Source organism: Lygodium microphyllum, chromosome 6 (assembly GCF_053477565.2).
Source record: "Lygodium microphyllum isolate KBCC chromosome 6, Lygodium_microphyllum_v1.1.10, whole genome shotgun sequence".
In the NCBI taxonomy this organism is placed as follows: Eukaryota; Viridiplantae; Streptophyta; class Polypodiopsida; order Schizaeales; family Lygodiaceae; genus Lygodium; species Lygodium microphyllum.
Window position 1 is genome coordinate 127,070,543 of NC_141140.1, and position 24,517 is coordinate 127,095,059.

Below are 24,517 nucleotides of genomic sequence, written 5' to 3' on the forward strand. Positions count from 1 at the left end.
AAAGAGTTACAAAAGTCATAGCAAAGATATAGAGGAAATTGCCATATGCCAGGGAAGTAAGTCCTCCCGACGGAGTAAGTCAGAGTGCCGAATGAGATCTATCTGCCAATGCAAGAGGCCTTTAAGCCTCGCGATATGTCCCTGAACATTAGAGGCCGAATCAAAAAGAAAAGCCTCTCTCTTTTTTTTCGCCTCTCTCTCTCTCTCTCTCTTTCGGAATGAGTGATTATATTATATCAAAAGACTGAGAAAGTACAAAAGTTGCATGAGAAAAGAACACAAAGGAGTACAAAAATCGGGGAAAATTGCCTCTCTCTTCATGGGATTAACCACCAAATATATAGAATTTAATATAGCTTGTTCAACTTATTTTACCCACAAAAGAAGTTGATATGTTTGGTGGAAGCTTTGCCAATGGGTAAGGTTTTGAAAAAAGAAAGTTGCAGCCACTAGGTGTACAAATTATGGAGCAGCCTTGAAGGCATCCGATATCTCTTTTGGAGTTAGTTTGATCCATAGTCACTACTTAATCATTGGACTATAGAAAGGAAGATTTCTAATATGAAAGTTAGCAAATACTAGATTGTTGGGCCTTATGGACAATATGGACAGCTCCAAACCATGCCAATTTTGGGTCATCACTTTTTTAGACTCTACAGCAATCACTATATGATTGTGCTTTGTTAGGTGATGTGAACAGTTCCAATTTTGTGTTTTCTTGGGATTTCTAATACATTTTTTGTGATAGTGGCATTCCCATTAGCATAACTTCCCTTGTAAGTCAATCACCTTGAGACGTCTATCTATATGATATAACACTTTTGAATGAGACAAGCCTTTCAGTGAAAGAAACTCTGTGATTTGGAGAGACTTTAACCAATGGGGAGACTCTAACCAAGTGGAGACTAGAAAGATTGAACTAAGTCTAGAAACCATAACCTAGGAAGCAGCCTGCACCTATGTTGATAAACATTCTTTGAACCAATTTAGCTGGCAGGTTGAATGGCTATTCACTCGAGCTTTGTAATAGATTTCCCCTTGTTATGTAATTCTTGATATGGAAGTCCCTTACAGGGCTGCTTTGTACTTGTTTTTTTGCCTTGGGACACTTTGTTCTGAGGTGCGTTAATAGAAATTTTTGCTTCTCTGTAAAAAAAAAAAAGTAGAATCTGATTCCATTACTTAAACCATGTACATTTGTAGGCCATATACATGATCATGTACCTCTATCCTGTGTTATTTTGAAATATCCAATGGATTCAATTTGTTCTTGTTTGCATCTTTGATTGACTTCTCCAACCAGAGGATTTATGATGCCTATGGTCTTTTAATGTGTAGGTGTTCTACAACATGGCCAGGCCTGGTCAAAAATGTATCACATTGCAAAATTTTTTGTATTTTCTACCAGAAGAACAAGCCGCAAATGCATTTTCTTTGTTTGTTCATAATGAAGCTGGCGAAATTACCAAGGGCTCTTTCATGAAATGGGTTGTTGATATGTACAAAGAGCGTAGAGCCCTCTGCTTGACATTAAATGACAACAAAACAGTAGTTGAGAAGCTACATCATGCTTTAAATGTGGTAGGTGCCACTTTTATGTCCAAACAAATATTGTGTTAGATGCTTCCATCAGAAAATAATAACTAACAACAGCCATTATTTGTCACAAACTAAACGAGAACTGTTGCATGTCCCTTTGCAGGTGCTTGCAATGATTCTTATTGCTGTCTTCGCGTTGATTTTTGGCCTTGAAACATCCAAAGTTCTTCTTTTTATCTCATCTATAATAGTTCCATCTGTATTTATGTTTGGAAACTCTGCAAAGAACACTTTTGAATCCATCATTTTTCTATTTGTTACACATCCATTTGACGTTGGAGACTGCGTTGTTGTGGATGGGCAGATTTTGACTGTAGAGGTGAGCCATTTATATGAGATTGTTATTGAAATACCATGCTTCTCTAAAGTATTATCAACACATCAACATCAACTCAAACTCATACTAGATTTATTTTATGGTGCACAGGAAATAAATTTAATAAACACCATATTTCTCAGGTGAGGGAATTTTTCTTTAAATGGCATCGTCAAGTAATGCATAATGAAGGCATTATGGAAAATTAAATATAAACCAGAAAGAATTATCTCATTCTGTATACTGTACCTAATCTTATAAAGCATTCAAACTTGTCGGTTCCAAGCTATTACTATTCAAACTAGTATCCGTCTACGTACATATATGGTGATAGCTGCTGATATGCTAGCTTAAAATACAAATAGAAAGACCCTCATTGTGAAAGAACCTATGTATAACACAAGGTAACCACGAAAAAATTCACCCCTGAAATGTTCCACTCCCAAAAATGTTGCATTTCAGCCTGAAACGTTTCACCTCTGGTTACATCCCAAGTGAAACGCCACATTGAACAAAGGAATAAGACATTTGAAATAATATGGTCAACAATGTACATCCTAAGTGAAACACCACATTAAAGAATACAATAAGACATTTAAAATAGATATGGTCAGCAAAAAGAGAAATTGTTCTTATTTTCTTGGAGTGAAATAGATAAGCAAAATATTGCATATTGAAACATTTCAGTAGTGAAATGTGTTTCACGTTTCGATATTGGCAAAATGAGTTTCACGGTTACCATGGTATGACATCAGAACATGATGCTGCTCAGTTGCAAAGCAGTTTGCATTTGTCACTTAGGGATGGCCCCCTCTCTACCTCTACCGAAGTCTTTGAAATGTCCATTGATGCCTGCGAAATGAGTGAATCTAATAGTGAAGCAATCTCCACCTCCATTGAGTGTGGATCCTCAATAGGCAAAGGCTCCAAAGGCACCAGAGTAGGTGCCCAACTGTCACCTTGATCTCCAAGGACATGATGTTCAACATCCCCCTCTACAGCTAGAAACTCCACGAACCAAACGTCTCAACTCATGTATTCCTCCTGTGAAATGGAATCATAAAGCCTATATCCTTGGGACTATGAGCTATATAACCCACGATCACCTACCTTTTGGAAGCCGGCTCAAACTTATCCCACTTTTTCTTCAGGATGTGAACATAAGCATCACATCCGAACACCTTGAAATACCTTAATTACCTCCAAATGGAGGAAGGTGGGCAATAAGGGAGTAGCCACCACTCCTAAGGGAGTCTTCTCCTTCTTGATGTTATTCTTGTCTTGCCACAAATGTGGCATGTAGACTCTCATTGGCTTTATCTTGCTTGGACTTCTTCTTCTTCTTCTTTTGTTGGGAAGACTGACATGTCAATGCCTCTGACTTGGGAGCATTTTTGAGTTTTGAGTTTTTCATCTTGGTCCAAGACCATCGAAACCAACTCCCCCACTTAAGAGTTTTTGTTTTCCCTGAAGCAATCAAGGCAAAATAGAATACATTGAATCGAGACAATAATTGTGAGAGGAGAGTTATCACCATGTCCTCTGAGGTAATCGCCTTCCTTGTGTTTTTTATCTACATCTGCAAACTGCCAAAGCTTGTTGACATGCTCCCACATAGAAGAATACTTTTTGGGACTCAAAGTCTGCATTTGAACCTCTAAAGATAACCACTTCATAATGGTTATCCGATTGTATATTTGATCCAACTCCAACCATATCTCTCGAGCCACAGTCAAGTGCTCGATGTAAACAATAACAACTAGAGTACGAGAGAGAGAAGAGAGAGAGAGAGAGAGAGAGAGAGAGAGAGAGAGAGAGAGAGACGAAAAAAAAAGAGAGAGGAAAGAGTCTCGCGGTTGCTTTTGTGGGAAGGTAAACATGAGCTTCGACCAAAATTCAACCGCATGGCACATTTGGGATTAACTTCAGTCGTGGATGCCACCCTTGCCAGTCGCAATGTCTTGATATCCTTTCGTACAGCCAGGAGGCTTTTCAGGATCCCTCATGGATATAGGCATTTATGGGAACAGCTTTTGATGGTGCTCCAGAGCAGACACCCCTTTCCTGCCCTTGCTTCGGATCGTCCCTGGCAGGACTGGGACTTGGTAGGCCAGCTGAATTTAGAAAAGGCTTTAGCTAACCAGGTGTATCATCTTCTGATTAAAGATCATCAATGGCTGGTTACTAAAGCTAATACTCTATGGGGATTACGTAAATCCCGGTCCTGGTGGAGAGCAACTGTGATGGACGGCTGGTTGAACAAGACACCCTTCAAATATAAGGTCTTTCTTTGGAGAATGATGATTGGTGGTCTTCCGCTTGCTTCAGCCCTTTCCAAGCGCCGAATCTCCAACGGCAACCGTTTCTTTTGCACCACCAGTGTGGAATCCGCCCGTCACCGATTTATTTCTTGCCCCATCGCTAAGAAAATCTGGTCATTCTTGTCAGCCGTTTGGCGAGCGGTGGTTGGTTTATCGCTACGTCCGTTTGATTGGGTTTTTGTGCAGCCCAAATACCCCACACCGACACAGCCACATATGAAGATCATGTTCCACTTTCTACGATATTGGGGCTGTTGGCATAACTGGACCATTCGGAATGCTTTTCTTTTGGATTCCGTCTATAATGTTCAGCGGCATATTGCTAGGCTTAAGGGTCTCTTGTACTGGCAGATAGATCTTCTCCGGCACTCTGACATGCTCTCTCGGGAGGACTTACGTCCCTGGCATATGGCAATTTCCTCTGCGTCTTTGCCATGACTTTGTAACTCTTAGGTCATTTGGTTCTTGTAAAGAGATAGTGTCCTCTTTACACACGATGGGGTAGACCCATCGTGTATCTTGAAATCATGAAAACTTGTACCTTCTTCGTAATTAATACAATTACCTTTTACGGAAAAAAAAAAGAGAGAGAGAGGAACGAGTGGATGCAAGCATTCAATTTATCCCAATGTACCTATACCTTGAGCAACTCAACTTTATCATCTGTAGAAAGCTTGGAGGCATCAAAGGCTAAAGGATAGTGTATATCCTCAATTGTGAGCTCTACCAAATCATAGGACTCCAAGATAGTAAGCTTCATTACCCTCCAGATGTGGCAATTCTCCCCATTGAGCTTTTGATCCGAAGGAAGAGCCAATAACACGGGGATCTTACGATCCATAATAGCTTGAAACTTCGCATCGATCTTAGAAGACACTATCCCTTGAATAACCTACACAAATATAAGGGCAGCCCCCTCTAACTCCACAAGCGATGTTTACTAGGGCTTCCTCCGGTTGTCCCGAACATGTTTCAACTGCCGAAGGAGATGAAAACTGAAAATCTGCTCCAAAAGGCTGAAAACACAGCCTTATATTCCTCACAAACAGCAAAAGCTTGCAAAAAATAGTAGCTTTACTCCTTTCCTGCACTTTACCTATTCATCTCAGTCTCCAAATGCTAAAACTGAAACTTTCTTTCTTAGGGCCGCATGTATCCTAAATATAAAGCATTGGGTTAGACAATAGCAATTAAGAATGTGTAAAATTTTTTAATGAGCTAACGTCCTCCCTTGGGCAGTGTTAGTTCACGGTATGGTTATTGTTTGATACTATTTGGACTCTATTGAGAAAAAATTAGTTCATTAGTCTTTGTCTGTCATTAGTTTTAAAATGTGATTTAATTGTTATGTTTATTGTTTGTAAACTTTGTACATTTGCTTATTGAATAATTACGTAACATTACAATATAAGTGTGTGTACACAATATGTTCACTTGTGTCTATGCGTATTCTTAAAGTACAAAAGCAATCGATGTTCTCATCCTTATTGCATGTTTAGTTTCATGTCACATGAATTAAAAATAGACAAAACTTTATCGTCAAAATGACTAGATTTTGTGAATTGTATACAATTGTTCAAACAATATAGGAATAATATTCGCATATGCGTGCATGGTTTGCTAAAGTCTCCTATTCACGCCTGCTCACGATGAATCAGCCCTTCAATGTTGCTCTGATACCATGTCGGAGTGCAATGAATGTGGAAGCGTGTGGACAAGGCTGAAAGACAATGAGCATGGGAGAAGAGGGAGAGAGAAAAGAGACAATAGAACACAAAAATCTGCAGTAAATATCCTAAACCATCTAATGATAAATCTAATTGGCTGATCATTTTAGAAAATCATCTGGGCACACAAAAGCCTAGTCCAACCATAGGGATGAAGGCTGAAATGTAGACGAAGGGGAATGCCACCAAAATTGTTCCTCCAAGCTGGTCCAAATTAGCCTACAACCCTAAGGAACCCAAAAGTATTTATGGATATAGTAGAAAAAATAAACTCAAGACTGACTAAGAATGTTTAACAGCTTATAGAAACCTCAAACCCAATCATCCCATGAAACTTATCGCATTTCATATGCTTATCAATCTAGTCGAGCAACCCAGATGTGACTAAAAATTGAACTTGCAACCAGTCCATAGCACAAAATGGATGGGCTGCACCAATTCTTGCAATCCTTTTATGTTCAAGAAGAGAAAGGCAAGAAATAGAATATTAAAAGTACCAGCACCGTCTATGAAACTTTGAGGCACACACATATAGGCCAATCCTAAGATTTCCAATACATAAACTTGTCATGGATGCGAGAAGATACCCAATCGAGCAATGCCCAAGGGGCTGTACCCACCCCAATGGGATATCCTAATTGTCTATGATCTCTCTCTCAGAAACAATCCCACCTTGCCAACCCAAGTCCTGTAAATCTCTCTCCATACAACTAATGAGAATGGACTTCAATGCATGTATAGGAGATGTCCACCCAAATACTTGAGATGGAAAAGATAGAGTAGTGGCAACTCTAAAGAAATGCTTGTCTACAAAATACAAACACAATCGTACGACAAACACACAAACTGATAAAGAAACATAGTTAGAGTTAGGGTTAACACAAAGACAATGAACACAAAACATAATCAAATCTAAATAAAGAATGAAAAGATACAATGCTCAATGCAGAAAACACACTATGCATTGTGAAAATTGATCCCGTAACTCCCGTGTCTGGAGGACGAACATAGGGATATGAGCAGAAGAGTGTGTCATACTCTGATAGATTGGGAAACACAGCAAGCAGCCTAGGAAGGTGTCTGGCAATAGCAAACACAGTAGTGGGATGTTGGATCAGTGAGACAGGCGGGTAGTCAAGTGCTGAAACCTGAATACGTAGTGAACAATAATGACATGGCAACTGTACAGATGCTGAAGACTGCAAAATGCAGATTTTGATGATGTTGTAGGCAGGGCAAATGCAGAAAACAGTAAAATGGAGCAATAGGGCCAACATGGCAGAAGAGCAACAGGCTGACAGACTGTATGGCAGCTCCAGCAGGTGAGGAAACAGTAAACACTTGCTATTCCAGCCTAGGACAGCAATCACCAGCTGGTAGAGGGCTTCAGTACAGCAGAAAAAGGCTAGAAGGCAGGCACCTGATGGTAGACAGCGATGCATGCCCCCCGCTCGCCCGCTCGCATGCCCTGTCCTGCCTGCACTCCGCCTTTTCCCCTCTAGCCGCCCGCTGCCCTCCCCCCCCCCCCCAAACGCAATCTCCCCCGCCTTGAGGCCTGGCCAGACAGTCACAACGCCGTTTGGAAAACGACAAATTTCCCCCTCCCCCACCCCCCCACATCTAGTTGCTTCCTCCCCCTATAGCAACTCCCCCCTCCCCCCCCCCCCTCTCCCCAGTAGCACAGTAGCGTGATAGGTAGGTTCCTAGCAGAGACACGCAATGGAAACCTCTGTCAGACGTCGGCGCATTCTGCGAGTGCCCCCCCAGTCAAACACCTTGCGCATCATCCTCTCTAAGGAACAACTCTTGGCCATCTGTGCCACAGAGCTAGAGTTGAAAGAAAAAGCGATCTTTGGTCAAGTCATAGGACACTTCCCATCGAGGGCCCAGCTGCGGGAGGCTCCACTCCACGCTGCGCATTGGCATAGCGTAGATTGTGGAGGCAATCCTCATGGACCAAGGGATCTTCATGGTTCGACTCACCTCTGCGGATGCAACTCGTGAGTTAGTGGAGAGCTCGCCCTATGCCTCCACAAAGGGGGTCATCTACATGGTTCCCTGGTATAGCAGCTTCACAGTGGAGACATTTGTGTTCCATAATAGATTTCTCAGACACCCAGTCACCTTACTATTCCCTGGATTGGCGATAGAGTACCGCCAGCTAGTGGAGGACTTTGGACGGCTCTTTGGTATAGTTCTTTCTGCCTCCTTCGCGGATGTAGTGATAGCTGTAGGAGTCCCAAAGGTACGAGTAGCCGTGAAAGACACAAAAAGTATACCAAAGTTCCTGGAGATTGAGGCAGGTGGTCACTCCTTTAGGGAGCAGGTCATCGTGATTGGGCAACCAGGGCAGTGCCTACGCTATCACGACTTTGGGCATTAAGCAGCATATTGTATGCGTTTCGGAGCCAAGGAGGCTCCGCCAACAGGCCCACAGGTGGACGCTGATAGCTTCACACTTGTCCACAAACGACAGAGAGGGAGACGGCAGGGGCGGCCACAGTCAGCTCCTCAGACGCAGCCTCGATAGTAGGGAGCAGGAGGGCGTGCAACGTCCCCTTGGCAGAGCACTCCGCAGCACGCCCCCCCCCAACAGGACCGCAATCCCCCACAGCCACCACCTGCGCATCAGACTACCTCACCCGAGATCCCACAGCCCCCACATCCACCCCCCACCTCCCAAGCTCCCCCCACTGACCCTGCCCCCCCCTCCCCCCCTTTCCAGGGCCACAAGCCCCCTCAACACCCGCCACATACCTCTAACCATCCCACCACCACTCAATCCTCTTCCCCCCCACCACCTCCCCTGCCGAGCACCCCCCCTGATCTGCACTCGGTTCAAGTGATTCCCCCCCAGACCCACCCCCCCTCCTCTCATAGGAGGTGATGAGCCACACACGTTGACATCCTCCTTGCACCAGCAGTTTTCCCCCTCCCACACAACCACCAGCTCATCTATCCCTACTGCCCGCCACACTTTCCCGAGACATGCACAATTGTTGCCACAGGAGTTCTTTTGCAGTGGCCCGTGGTCCTACTTGAGAGTTGCGGAGCGCAGAGAGTTCCCACTACTTCTAGAGGTGGGGATCTTCATGGTTCGCAAGTAAAGGAGGGGCAAGGTCCATCTACTAGCACCACCAGATAGACCAAACTACACTATTTTATTTCAGTCCTCTCACTGAGGGGATTGGACGACGACGCAGATAGAGGAGTTGAAGAGTCAGGTGGCGGACCACATCTCCCAGTGGATGGGAGAAGGACTAGCACTGTTTGCACAACAGTGGCCTAGTTGTATGATGGACATTAACTAGTGGGCTAGTGCCGAGGTCCCACACTTGAGCATTATCTTCCAAGCCCCTCCACAGTGGAGTGCTCCGAAGGATGTGATTGAGTGGCCCTTGGCATAGGCGGCCCATTTCTACTAGTGCACAGAGTTATGATTCTCAGCATGGCTAATAGATGGATTGATAGTACCGCCTGGAGCATCTATCACCCCTATGGTCCCGGCCAAGGACCACCATGGGGGACTAGAGTTCACCATCCAGACTTGCGGCAAAGCTTACTTGCATGCCCCATAGTTTTTCCTCTTCATCAGCAGCTTCCACACTGAACAGATTCCTATTCGGTCAATCACAAGTTTCCCCATGAGCTTACACCTTGCATCCTGGAATGTGAATAGTCTCCACTACAGTGGGGCACGTCGTTCTAGGAAGTTGATTGTTCGGAAGGAGCTACAGTTTGCTGCCCTTGCTCGACGGATCGACATCTTACTTCTATAGGAGCACAAACTCACTCCCACCTAGGCCCAACGGGTAGGGAAGGTACTCCCGAGTAGCTCACACACTTACTGGGAGGACACCATAGGTGCGCACAGCAGGAGTGGAGGTGTATGCATCTCTATTGGCCCGAGTCTCACCACCTGTGTATGAGACCACAGGACAATAGTGGCAGGGAGGTCTCTATGGATCAAATTGGATATTGGGGATTCGTGCCTTGGAGTCCTCAATGTCTATGCCCCTACGGAGGTTAGGGTACGCAGTAGGTTCTGGGTGGAGATCGCAGAGGGACTCCCAAAGGTGGACTCCTAGATCGTTGGAGGAGACTTCAACAACTTGCAGGCTTTGGGGGACCAGCAGGGAAAATGTAGAAACTACCAGGGCATGGCCGGGGAGGAGCACGAGGCATGGGAGGTCTTTCTACTGGCAGTAGGAGCACACGATGCCTAGAGAGACCTTGCCTTCCACAGGAGGTAGAGGTCACTGGACTTCTCTTGGGGATACAAGCGGCTAGGTGGAGTCCTGCTGGAGCAGTTGGACAGGTTTTATGTGGGAGAGCGGGGAGGCTCTCGAGGAGGTCAAATTGGGCAATTGGGGGGCACCACGTTGTCCGATCATTGTCCGGTTCTCTTGACACTAGATCCCCCAGCATCTGCCCTAGACACACGATCCTATTAGATCCTTGACTCGATCTATAGGAGGGAGGAGGTGACGAGACAGATAGAGCAGATTTGGACCAGGGAGTGGGGTAGGAGGGACCGGATTGCAGAGGAGGTTGCAGAGGTCCTAGCTAAGTCGAGCGGAATCTGCTAAGAGGCAGTCATACAGGCCATGTAGCAGAGTTTGGAGGAAGAGAGAGCACTCCGGCAGGACCTTGCAGCCACGCAGATATTATTACAGGAGGCACCAAGGGATCCCACCCTCCACGCATAGGAGGTGTGCGTGCGAGCAGTCATTGCTGGCCTAGAGGATAGGGGCTTAGAGTTCTCTTTCCGCATCTCAACAACTTTCTGGGCGCGGAAGGGGGACACGATATGCAAGGAGTTTTTCCACGCGCACCAGCCTCGCACCTCAAGAGAGCAGATATATAGCCTTCGAGATCAGTATAAGAGGACTCGTTCTAGCCCAGATGAGGTGATGGAGATTGCACCCAACTACACAGATGCCTTTTCCAACAGGAGATAGCTTCAGCTAGAGGGCAACGATGTAGGCAGCAGGTCTGGGATCACATCCCGTCCCTCGTCACAGAGGAGATGGGATGCTCCCTCCTAGCCCCCTTCACAGAGAAGGAACTAGAGGAGGCTTTCCATACACAGGACAGGTAGAAATGCCCAAGAGAGGATGGCCTCTCTAAGGTGTTCTTGACCTCCTACTGGGAAGTGGTGAAGGACCCCCTACTAAGGGCCTTCCAAGAGATTTTCACTTCAGGACAGATGCCACGGAGCCTTTCGCAGGCCTTATCAGTCTTCTCCCAAAAGGGAGAGACCGGTTGGAGCTTTCTTAGTGGAGACCGATCACCTTATTGTTAGTGGCCTATAAGGTACTGGCAAAGATCATTGGTAGGCGACTATGCCCCGTGCTTCTAGATATCATCCATAACACACAGACAGGCTTTGCCTAGGATAGGAGCATCCTAGACAATGTATTCACCTTCTTTGAGGTGACAGAGTGGGCTCAGCACAATGGGCAGAGACTGCGCGTACTACTCTTGGATTTCGAGAAAGCTTATGACAGGGTGGACTGGGATTTCCTAGAGGGCACCACGGTGAGGTTGGGTTTCCCCCAGGCTTGGATTCGCGGAGTCTCTGCACTTTACAGATCGGAAACCAGCAGGGTCCTCATAGGTGGTAGGCGAGGGGAGGAGTTTTGGCTAGAGAGATCGGTCTAGCAGGGCTGCCCCCTATCCCCATACCTGTTTCTACTCTTTGAGAGGCGATGTCTCACTTCCTCAAGTCATGTGTGAGTGGATTACGTGGCCTTTGACTTCCAGTGAGAGAGGAGACTGAGTTGCTAGATTCAGAGTATGCAAATGATACAACACTCTACATAGAGGACAATGAGTTGATGTTGGAGAGAGTGAGGCTGGCTCTTGAGGTGTTCTGTTCTGCAGCGGGAGCGAAAATCAACTGGCGAAAGTCGGTTGGTTTCCTCACAGACCCGGACTCTAGCACGGAGTGGGGCGTCCACCTGGGATTTAGATGGGTGAGCAGAGGGCAGACTGTCCGGTACCTAGGGTTCCAGGTGGGACTCGACATCACTCCCGCCCAAAAGTTTCTTCCAGCCCTTGATTCTATTCGAAGGAAGCTGACCTACTGGAGAACGGCTCGCCTCTCAATAGGCGGCCGGGCCTTGGTGGTTAACGAGGTCCTCCTAGCGACGGCTTGGTACATCACCTCGTGTTGGTGCTTTTCCTCATCCTGCATAGTGTAGCTTCGCCGCCTACTGCGAAACTTCCTTTGGTCCAAGTCAAACTGTTCCAAGGATTCCAAGGCCAAGGTGGTGTGGACGACCATCATATGACATAGATAAGAGGGAGGGCTTGAGATCATAGACCCATAGTATCAGAGTATGGCCCTTCTGGGCAAGCTAGTTTTCCGCGGCCTCACACCGAGAGGGCAGACCTGGAAGGTCCTATTGTAGGAGGGTCTTCAGGATTGTAGACCGAGGCTTGTCGGTGAGTGGAGATCATCCCTAAGATGGATCTTCATGTCAACTCAAATCACCCCCCCCAAAGATCACCTTTCCTACGCCACTTGCTCCGCGTGTGGCAGGGTCTCCGTAAGGCCCTAATCCAGAGCCCCCCAGGCTGCCAGGAGGAGATAGATCGTCAGCCAATGAACTAGAACCCCCAGGTCACGGATCGAGAAGGGGCACAGATTAGTGAGCGCCCCCACATCCAATGGGCTGGTTAGGAGACTAGCCTGGCTCGCACCATCAGGACATGGCGTGAGGTGTACAAGATGGTGGACAAGGAGGTGTTGCAGTGAGTATTAGGTTGCCAGAGAGGAGTGGAGTTGAGGAGAAGGGAAATAGACGCAGTAATACCTCAAGAGTGACTTGCTCCCCCGATAGGAGAGCTGATAGAGCCGGAGGAGTTATGGGCCGCTAGGTTCTCACCAACAGGTATCCCCCTACAGGTGGCAGGTAGAGTGGGCGGCGCTCCACTTGAGACCTTCTTTACCATACAGAAGGGGTGGCGTCTAGCTCTTGACAAAGGGCAGCAGGATGAGGAGATAGCCGTCCTTTCATAAAAGAGGATCTAGGTGATTGGCCTTCAAGGGAAGACATGGTGGCTAGACCCTTTTGTCTTTTGGTAGGAGCTCAGGGAGTGGCGCCTTTGGATCTGGGAGGGCAGGCCACTTGATGAGATGGAGTGGGATCCGGGAGAGTGGCTATGGCCAGCCACTACGATCACCAAGAAGCCACCGAGGTTCCTGGAGTACACCGCCAGGATTGGCAGACACGTACTAATGCAGGAGGATATGGATTGGGCATCGTCACGTAGCAGGCACTGGGCGGAGCACAGCATCACGGAGCCTTTTCGACGGACCTTCTAGCGCCGCCTATGGGATAGCTGGAGGCGGAGGAGGATATCGTATTTTCTTTGTCTGGTGGCACATGGAGGCATGGCAGTGGGAAGTTGGCTTGCCCAGATGCAGAAAGAGGGAGGTTGTAAGCGCTGCACACAGCAGCCTTTGGAAACCCCAAAGCATTGCCTTTGGGCATGTGAGACAGCGCAATTCGTGTGGAGAGGAGCATGCCACATCCTTTGTCGTATAGCACCCAGCCTTGGATGTATCTCATGGGGAGCTTTTTGCCTGGCAGGCGGTCAGCTAGGGCTGTCACCTTCTATATGAGGCCGAGATGCAAGACACGATATTCATTATCGAGGCAGGTTTGTGTGCAAGGGTCGGTTTAGAGGCTTTACCCTTCTGCTAAGTTTTGGAGCCCACAGCAGACCGCTCTGAGGTATAGGAGATCATAGGAAGTCTTACTGGCTGGCATATCTAAAAGGCGTGGTGTTAGGAGACTTTCGTTGGAGAGAGACTTTCAGTTAGGTGACCTTAGCAGAGCTCTGGACCTCCATCATCCACTCGCTCTGCGGCCAATGGGATCAAGTGCAAGGGCTCCAATGTCACTTCATGCGCACTTGGGGCGGCAAAGACCTGTTTTTCGTGATGCAGGCAGACAGCCCCAAATGGCGATACACCCCCCCTCCATGGCTTCTTTCCCCCAAACCGCCTTGAGAGGCTTGTATACATGATGTACTTGTGACTTTCATCAGCTCCAACTAGTTTGTTGAGCATAAGCACTCTGTTGTAATCAGTTTTTTTGAGTAATATAATCAGCCACATTTTACTTGCAAAAAAAAAGTCATCACCCCAAAGAGGCAAAGGCATCAGGCAAAGAGTGCTCATTAGTTGTCCAATGGCTTACCAAGACCTCCAAAGACGAATGGAACCACAATGGAATTTTTTTAAAAAATAATAAATAAAGACCTATTCTCACCTTTGGTTTGATTTTGTATTGAGTGTGAGGTTTTCAATCACTTTTCATCCTATTTAGTAATCTATGCCCCTAGGGGAAAATAAAGGGATGGTCGGACCCCAACACATCATAAAATGGACAAGCTATCTCAACTATCACTGGGTGCCAGTGACAAAGAAATCTATGAAGGGTATGCAGTGAAGTAAGAAAGATGGGTGGAAGCAAAGGGAAACTACCATGTGAGCTGCCACAAATATGGTGAATCTAGAATTGACTTGTTTTTTTTACTGAAAAGAGATAAATACACACAAATGCATGTTTATAAGAACAGAATGTTAATGCATGGGTTTATGCAAGATGCAATACAAATCATTATGCTCATGAAAAATTTTATGCAGCAATGCCACTTAGACAGTGTCCTCACAAGTGAATTGTTCACTTGTCCAAGTGCCCTTTGACAATCATAGTCATCCAGAGAATGTGGATAATGATACAATATACAAATAACAAATATATGTGAAGCAATAATGAAACCAAAATCCTATCACCCTCAAGAGAAGAAGGCCACTCCCTCTCAATGTGAAAGGGAAAGCTAGAGGGAATCATCCTCTCCCCGTCAATCTGAAGTAGGGAAGAGTGCACCCACACCTATCTTGGGTAGCAAGTACTAAAGAATCAGTCGATTGAGCATTTGGTCAATATCTTTGCAAAATTGTCAAATGTAAGCACAAACTCTAGACGTACGGTATGTAGCTCAACCTACTCTTTGGTGAAGTGGAAGTGAACACCATCTTGCCGCATTTGTGGACTAATGATCTAGTTACTAGCTAGTATAATAGCACTCTAGTTGTTACAATAGAGGACAATTGGTGAAGCACTTGAAAAATTCCCTCAGGTAGACAGCCTTTGTGATGCCGTCAAAGAGGGCCTGATACTCTGTCTCGGCTATGGAAGTGACCATTGTCTCCTGCTTAGGGCATGACTAAGAAATGGGAGCCTTGCCCAAAGAAAACATGTAGCTACCATGAGAACGCTATGCATTGGAATCTCAAACTTAGTCCGAATTAGTGTACCCTTGCAAAAGCAAATCATGACCATATGTCAAACCATAAGAATAAGTATGCCAAACATATCTCAACACATGCATACAAGCAATCCAATGTGATATTTAGGTGCATTGAATTGAAATATTGATTAAGTAATGAGACATTGTGAATAAACCAAAGATGTTTTCCTACAACTGATCTACTGGTGTGCTCATTGAAGGGCTGACCTAAGGAATCCTTAGAAAGCTTCGCAATGGGATCAAGAGACACGGCCACAGGTCATGTCCGATCAATGCACTAGTGCTCAACTAACTGAAGGGTGTACTGCTATGACAAAAAAATGATCCCCAAATCGAACTATCTCCATTCCCAAGTAATAGGATAATTGATCAAGGTCAATCATCTTGAATGTAGAATAAAATTGAGCCTTTATATCTGCTATGGTAGTAGAATCTGAGCCTCTAATAAATAAATCATCAACATATAAAAGAATGTAGCTAACCCCCTCTAAAGTGGTTTTTACATGTAAGTTTAGGTCATAAGAGGTAGAATGAAAACCCTAAGTTCTAAGAAATTCATCCATCCTATGAAACCGAAAACCGAGTACTTGCTTTAGTCCATAAAGAGCTTTCCACAAATGAAAGGCCTTGTCTTTACGATCCGCAAAAGGATATCCGAGAGGCTACTCCACAAAGACTTCCTCCTTCAAATAACCATTCAAAAAGGCACTTTTGACATCCATCTGATAGAGTGGCCAACCATGGTGAGGAGTTAGTGCAACCGACAAATAGAATGTTGTCAACCGCATAGCAAGTGTAAAGGTCTCCTCATTACTATGCCATGTTTTTATCAAAAACCTTGCATAACAAGGCAAAGCCTTGTATTTATCCAAAGTCCTATCGACTTTTAATTTAGTCCTAAAGATCCACTTGATCCCGATGACTTTCATGTGGCTCAAACAATCTACCAAGGTTCAAGTCTCATTTCAATCAATGCTCTCAAGCTCCTTTTTCATGGCCTCTTGCCATTGGGGATGTGCTTTAGAGCTCTTGCCAACTCTCTGACTCAAAATGTGCTATATAATCTACCATAAAGACAAACACAAATGATACAGTAGGTGCAAGCTAAACAAGTCTGCTAAGGCTCTCTTCAGTGGAGTTTGGTGAAAGGTTCCTCGAATTCCACATGGCTTGTTGGTACTACTGAGGTAACAGGTCTCATGAAGGAGGCCTAGGTATTGAAGATTCTGCAAGTGGGTTAAGAACAGTTAGAAAACCTAACTCAAATGGCAGTATCTCCGATATGGAAGGGGGAGGGATCAAGTTAGAGGCCAATGATGTGGTCTATACAATATCCGTCTTGTAAAAAATGACCTCTCTCTAGACAATCACCTTGTTGATTCAAGGATCAAACAAATGATAGACTTTCGAGTCAAAGAAATAACCAATAAAAATTAGAAGATTAGCTCAAGGAGTGAGCTTTTCTATCTTATCATTAGGAGTGTACATATAAGCACGACACCCAAAGATACTAAAGCGAGAAACGATATGCCAAGTGCCAAAAAATGTCTCGAAGCGGATCATTTGAGAAACCATCGTAATCAAGTACCGGTTAAGGATACTCACGGAAATATTAGCAACCTCAATCCAAGGCCACTTAGAAAGCTTAGTTGAAAACAGCATAAGGTGTAAAGATATGCTAGGGTTTGTGTCACAGGGATGTGAAGTTTTGAGATGCTTTAATCTTGCCGATAATATTTGATTAAGATATTAATCAAACGTGCAAGGTTGTTTAACACATGTGATACACATGGTAGTTATTTCATAGTAACAGGCCAAGTATCCTAAGGATGCAATGGATGCCAAATACAAAAGTTGTAATAAGTTATGTCTGACAGGTACTAGATGGTACCCGGTGTTAGATTTGGGCCTACACTAATTTATTGGCCACTGATGTCAGTGGTGACATTAGAGACTAGGCATTGATTAATTAATTATGTCAGTTTAAGGACCAATAACCACTTAAGGATACTTGGAAGACAAACTGGCCTAGCCAATTTAATTATTGGCTAGTGGAATTAATTTTATGAGCACTAGAATAATTATTAAATTAATTTTAAAATTTAATTTAATAAGTTGGATAATGCTGAAAATTTGGATTAGAAGACTGCCACTTGGCAAAACTTGCCCATGCAAGTGGAAAAAACGTTTTAGGGACTAGTGGAGTCTATTCCAACCATCGTGAGAGAGAAGGAGACTATTAGAGAGCAACGAGAGGTTGCTCATGTAATTTCAACCACCATGGATCAGTCCTACAGCATGTGACAACAGTTTAGAGCCTTCCAAGAGCAGGTGACAGCAGCCCAAGGTCCTTCTGGTACAGATAGCAGCATACAAGAGAGAAAAACAGTCTTTCTGGTGGTCCTAAATTGTAGATGATAGCTTCCATGGCTATTTGAGTAGGACAGCAATAATTTTTCAATGTTTCTTGCAATGAAACTCTAAAATTTCTCTCTACAACATTCTCTATCATGCCCCTAACGCTCTTAAGTTATCTCAGCATTTTTCAACACTTTGAGCCATCAGAGGAAGAGATTTCAATCAATCTCTGCTGTAAACCCTAATTTACAGCAGAAATTAGGGTTTTGATAACCACCTCGGGATGGTACTCAAAATTAAGGGCCTAGGAATTTAATTCCTGATAGATGAAATTGAGGAATTTCAGGGAGATTCAAGAGGTCAGCCAACCAATATCAAATTTGGATCTGAATTTGTCTTTCAAGGAGCAAGGTGAAGGCCAATCCCCAAGCAAACCAAGGGGCAAATTGGTTTGAAGGCTTGCTAGTCAATTTTGATAGCAAGAGCCACTTGGATTAACAAAGAAGGTCAACATGCTATCCAATGTCCAAGGTTGTATGGTAAAGTGTGCATTTCAATTTATGTGAATTTTATACTTGTTGTAATTAGCATTAAATCAACTTATTTACCACCCTATCCAAGAAGAAAGTCTGGTTATAGTTTGCACTGAGGAAACACAGCATGTACAACCAAGACTGAAATACAAAGACTCAGACAAAGACAAGCAAAACTTAAACCCTAAACACAAAACACAAAACGCAAAACGCAAAAACTCAAAACTTAAACTCAGAGACAAACACAAAGAAAAGAAACTCTGAAGTGAATGAATGTTATAAATGAATGTAAGAGTCTACAGAATACCCAAGGGTAGAGCAATGCAATATCCGAGAGTGACATCCACCAAAGATGGATCCCAAGTGTTGTGACCATCAGTCGAGTGTCAAACTGCGAGAAACATCAAATACTGATCACCATAGTGTCATGGAATTGTGGCGACAAGAGAGATGTTTGTTGATATAGACAGCCTACTGGACAACAAAAACGCAAGTACTACAATAGTCACCTGGTGGGAGAGATAGTAGCAGCCTATCGCCTAGCACCAAATGTTGAAAACGCAAGCTAATCAGGTGCTATGATGATACAACAAATGGAGATCTCTAAATAATAGCGCAATGGCTGAAAATAGGCCGCCTAGGGCTTGATAGTGATGGGCTACAGTCAATGATGGCTGGACAATAGATGGTAGGTGGCTCATTGCTGAAATCTGCACAATAGAGTCAAAAACCTGTACTAAAGGATAAGACTGAATGGTGGGCAACCTGTCTATTTATAGGAAGAGAAGGAAGAGGTTGAAGGTGGGAGGAGAAAGAAGAGAAAGAAGAAGAAGGAAGAGAGGGAAGAGAAGGAAGAAGAAGAAGGAAGAGAATGAAGGTGGCTGGGGGCAGGATGCAGGCGGGAGCACGATGTAACTGGGCGCAGGTAAGTTTTGCCACATGGCGTTCCCTGTCCCGTTTCAGACAAGGAACGCTCCGTTCCCTATCCCGTGGCGTTCCCTGTCGCGTTTCAGACAAGGAACGCTGCGTTCCCTGTCTGAAACGGGACAGGGAACGTTCCATCATTTGGAAACGCGGTCCATGACGGATATATTCTGGGGACGGCGATTCCACGTGCCGGGGGGCCGTTCCGGCAGTTTCCTGTCACTATGGCAAAAAGGCATATATCTTTGCATAGCAAGCTCTAGGAGCTTGTTTCAAACCATATAAAGTCTTTTTCAGCTTGCAAACCAAGTGTTCAAATCCCTCAACTGCAAAACCAATGGACTGTTGTACATATACTTTCTCATGAAGTTTCCCATGTAAAAATGCAGTTTAATATCCAACTAATGCACAGTCCATCTATAATGGGTAGCCAAAGCAACCATAGACTTGATGGTTGTCATTCGGGAGGTAGGAGCAAATGTCTCCTCATAGTCAATGCCTTTCTTCTGTGCATAGCCTTTAGCTACAAGCCTTTCCTTATATTTTTCAATGGATTCATCTGCATTCCATTTCAGCTTGTAGACCCATTTTGTTCCAATGGCTTTCTTCCCAAAGGGAAAAGACACTAAATCCCATGTTTGATTCTTAGTGATAGAATCCAATTCAGTTTGCATTGTTGCCATCCAGTGCACACTTTGTTGTGCATCCTCAAAACATTCAAGCTCCTCATTATCAAGTGTGCTTGTTACCATAACAAACTTCATGGTATGTCCAGTATCATGCATACGAGCCTGCCTTCTAGTACGACCAGCCATAGGTGCATCCAGATGACTTATCTTTCATAGTTTGTAAATACTATCTAGGCATTTGTCTTGCCTCCTGACTGCGCATAAGCTCTTACTGAATTTCAGTTTCAGCACTTTGTTGAATATTCAGATTGGCCAATGACTAATTTTCTGCATTTTCCAATGGACTAGCTAGCTAAACATTAAGTTCACTTGCTGAAACTCCAGCTGAATCACCAAATGTAATGGGCAGAAGCCCTTCAAATACATCACGGGCAGCCTGATATGTGTCTAAACCAGCAAGGGATAATTCTGATTTTTTATCAAAGAGTACATCCCTACTTACATCCCTAGTGACAAACACCTTTTTAGAGACAGGATCATAGAGTCTATAGCCTTTGCTCTCACTACTGTATCCCACAAAAATACATTTGATAGCCTTTTTATCCAACTTTTTTCTAAGTACCTAGGAAATGTGTGCATATGCAAGACACCCAAAGGTACGAAAATATCCAACAGAAGGTTTCCAACTATTTCAAGCCTCAAAAGGTGTAATTTTCTTTAATGCTTTGGTGGGGCATCTGTTCAAAACATGGCAAGCACACATAACGACTTCCATCCAAAAACTGTGTGGCAAGCTCTTTGCTTTTAGTATACATCAGGCCATCTCCATGAGTGACCGATTCTTCCTCTCTGCAACCCCATTTTGCTGTGGAGCATAAGCAGTAGTGAATTGATGAACAATGCCCTTCTGCTTCAAAAAAGAATTCAGTATAGAGGATATATGTTCCCCCCCCAGTCCGAATGGAGGGTCTTTATTTTACAACCAGATTGGTTCTTCTCAAGTGCAACAAAAGCCAAGAATGCATCATACACTTCTGACTTTTTTACCAAAGAATAGACCCAGTAGAATCGAGTAAAGTCATCAATAGAAGTCACAAAATAGTAACATCCTCCCAATGACTTTGTTTGCATAGGCCCACATACATCTGAATGCGCTCTAACTGTAACCTGGCTGTGGCTCTGAAAGCAACATCATGGGGAAATGAAAATTGATGCATTTTTTCCAAAATACATCCTTCGCACAAGTGTTCAAGAGGTCTCTCCAGAAGAGATAATCCATCTAGCATCTGTGTACGCTATAAGAGCATTAAGCTACCAAAGTTTACATGTCCCATGCGAGCATGCTATAACTCTACATGTATCATAGCAGGAGTAAGAGTGGATGCCAAGTACGTTGACTGATCAATTGAAAGAGCATCCAACTCATATAATCCATGACATAAAGTGCCAATCAAGACCAAAGTCATGTGTTCTTTGTCTCTCACCATGCATCTGTCATCATCAAATGTGACTTGTAATCCACAACGTGCCAAAGAAGAAATAGAGAGCAGATTCTTTTTCATACCGGGCACAAACAAAGCATCCTATAGACCGGAAATAAAGCCATCAATGGCTGTGAGCACAATCTTCCTAATACCTTTAACACGGTATGATGCATTGTTGGCACATTGTACAGACTTGCCAACTGGAGCTGCACCAACAAAAGGAAATGAATATTTGCAAGATGTGATGTGCCAAGAAGCACCATTGTCAAAAAACCAAGTGTCTGCATCCTCAGTACAGTTAAATGCACGATCAGCCCAAGAAGTGTTATAATTGCATGTGTAAAAGCAATAGTCCCTGTCTGCAACAAAGGACGCAGACTTAGTAGCAGTGGAAGGAGCATTAAAAACAGACATTCCTGACTCCTTCTCCTTGGTGATGTGCTTTCTACACTCATCAGTGTGAGTGGCCTGGCTTTTTGCAATAATGGCATTTGCCCTTTTTGGCTTGCGTGCCCCCTTGTTTTTTACTTCCCTGTTAGGTGCCTAAAGTCCCAAAGCTTTGCAGAGCAGTTTTTACCCAGCTACCTTTGCCCATCTGTCTAGCCATAAAAGCCTGCTCAGAGGCTATGATATCCACACCACTATTTCTTCTTGTTTGCTCCTCCTCTGGAAAGAAACTGACTAACTAAAGAAAGGAAATAGGATGTGGGACTATCCTCATTGTGAGGTTTAGGGCAGTGTGGAAAGCCAAGTACAAAGAAAGTAATGAGTTCAATGTAGTAGATATTAGTTGTGCATCTGAATAGTACTCATCAACATACATAAGTTGCTCATGCAAGTCCTGAATTTTGTTCAACTGATCCTGCATAGAATCACCCTCATCCATCTTCAATGTCTCAAGCTCTTTCTTTAAGAAAGAGATGCAGGTCTCATTCTTACCAGCAAACATCATCTCCAAAGTTAGCCAAGCTTCGCGTGAAGAAGTTGCCGAACCAATGTGGGGGATGATGGATCGTTGAACTGCCAATGCAATCAGCGACAAAGCCTTTGCATCCTGTGTATCCCATGCTTTTTGAGCTGCTGATCTTTGGGGAAGTGGTTGAAGTGGAGCAGATTGAACAGACTGAGGTGCCCGTTGTCCACGTCCTCCTGGAGGAGGAGTATTCGGAGCCACAACTCCAGGCCTAACTTCTTCTCCAATGACATAATCCCAAAGATTTTTTTCCACAAGCACATTCTTCATCATGAAGGATCAAAGTGAGTAGTTGTTACCATCCAATCTGTCCTCCTTGGATACATAGGTAAAAAAATCACCTCCCTGATTTGCCATGATAATCAATGCCAAAAGATGCAAAAGAGTAATGCCCAAGCTGGACCAACCTGGAAATCTCAAAATTTTTAGAAATTATAGTAAATAGCTTGTTGCAATTAGTATACTCAAGTACACTCTGTCAAAACTATCTGTAATGCACACAATCCAAGGTGCATTCAGTGTTAAGCAACAATGTATGAGCAAAAACCCCAAAATTTCTTGCCCCAAAATTGTCCAAAACAGTCTATCACTACGACTGAGACTGCAATACATGTGCCAATGTCTTCAAAAACCTTAAAAGGCCCAAAATTTTTGATAAATTTCACAAGAAATTTGCATCAACCATATCCTAGACACGTATCCAGACCGCTGTGCTTGCCCAACAGAAGCCCCTTTTTCAGAGATGAATTTGGAATAAAGAAGTAATATTTTTTCTAAAAGAAAAAAAATGTACCTTGTACAGTAACTAATGGTGAGAGTAGCTAGTCTCAATCAAGCTGAGCTGGTGGTGGGCTTGTGTAGCTAGGCAAAGGGCGGCCCAATTAGGCGGCACTGCAGGCGCAGGGCGCTAGGAAACAGGAGATGCGCTGCGTAAGAGACAAGTTGCACAAGCAAACTAGGGCAGCATAGAGGGTGTGAAGACGGCAGGGACCAGGCGGTGGAGGGCAGGGACCAAGGGCAGCACAGGGACCAGCCAGCAGCCCTTCTAGGCGAGTTGGCAGGCTCCCAGGCAAACACAGGACACAGGACCACTACACGTACGGGCAGGCTGGTGGGAGGGGTGGGCAAGACTGCTGGCACTAGCTAGGAGGCTCCAGAAAGAGCACCACAGGGCGGCACTCTACAAATGCTAAGAGCAAAGCAAGTGGAGCTGCAGACCTCTGGAGCTCACAGGCACTCTTGAATGTTAAACTGAGCTGAGCTGAGCTGAACTCAGCTCTGATACCAAATGTGAGATGGAGAGAGGATCAAAGCTTAGCTCAGAGTGCAATGGCTAAAGCTTGGAAGTGATGGAACTCTAGGTCCTTGACTATCGACTAGGAAAGGAATTGGGTCATCATGTAGAGGCCACTAGGCTTTTGTCTCGCCACAAGCAACCAATATAACCGGCTAAGAGTCTATGACCTCGACTGTGGTCATTGTAAAGAAAACTACTCACCCCAATCGGCAAACCTACTAAATGGACAAAAGGTTCACCCCAAGCTAGGGGACATATTATACATCATCCAACAAAGTGAGATCCTACCCTCATAAGTATCAAATTTTACGTGACCTAGACTATGGATCTTGACTGACCAATTGTTTCCACACCGAACATACACTCTAGAGTTGACAATGATACTAGTTGTGATGGCTTACCAAGCACAGAGTGGGTCCGGCCTCACCATTACCCTACTAGGGGTCGCTTGACTAAGGGGCACAAATCTGAGTCTTTTGTTTTGGTTGTGTGCCTCTTGTCTGTCATTGACACTCATCATCAAAATGGCCAACATTTTCACAATGTTGACAATACTGATTTTTCTTTGGTACATTCTACTGCCCGAGTCTTAAGAATGACTAGGAGTTTCCTTGTGTTTCACTAGCTAGATTGATTCTGATTTCTATTTTGGTTTTGAGTTTGAGTTTTCTTGTCTTGTCCTTGTTACCCCTTCAGAGAAGAGATGACAAGAGCTCCCTTTGTGAAAGAAACACTATAAAATTGGTTGAACAACCACGTGTAACACAGTAGCTGACACTCAAATTCATAGAAAATAGACATGGTGGGGTATGAAATCACTTGCTGCACAAAATGAAAATATTTTGAAGGCAACTTGTTAAGGAACAATGTGACCTGAAGGTCAGTCATAATGGGACTTAGGAGCCCTATAGTGAAGAATTTAGCGAGAAGTCATCAATACTCAACCAACTTGACCTTAAGGTTATTCCAATTAGTGACTTTGAAGTTTTGGAGCTTATGTTCTAGATTTTTACAATGAGTCTAGTT

The 24,517-nt window shown here is 44.3% G+C and overlaps 1 protein-coding gene across 2 annotated transcripts in view; it reads left to right on the plus strand.

The window, feature by feature from the left end:
- LOC148035101 (mechanosensitive ion channel protein 5-like) overlaps positions 1-24,517 on the plus strand; it is a 200,033-nt gene that overhangs the window by 132,054 nt on the left and 43,462 nt on the right. For both annotated transcript variants that reach the window (XM_087680063.1, XM_087680064.1), the window contains 3 exons: positions 1,339-1,581; positions 1,703-1,918; positions 2,027-2,058. In XM_087680063.1, the coding sequence (XP_087536189.1) occupies positions 1,339-1,581; positions 1,703-1,918; positions 2,027-2,058 (491 nt within the window). The remainder of the gene's footprint in view (positions 1-1,338; positions 1,582-1,702; positions 1,919-2,026; positions 2,059-24,517) is intronic.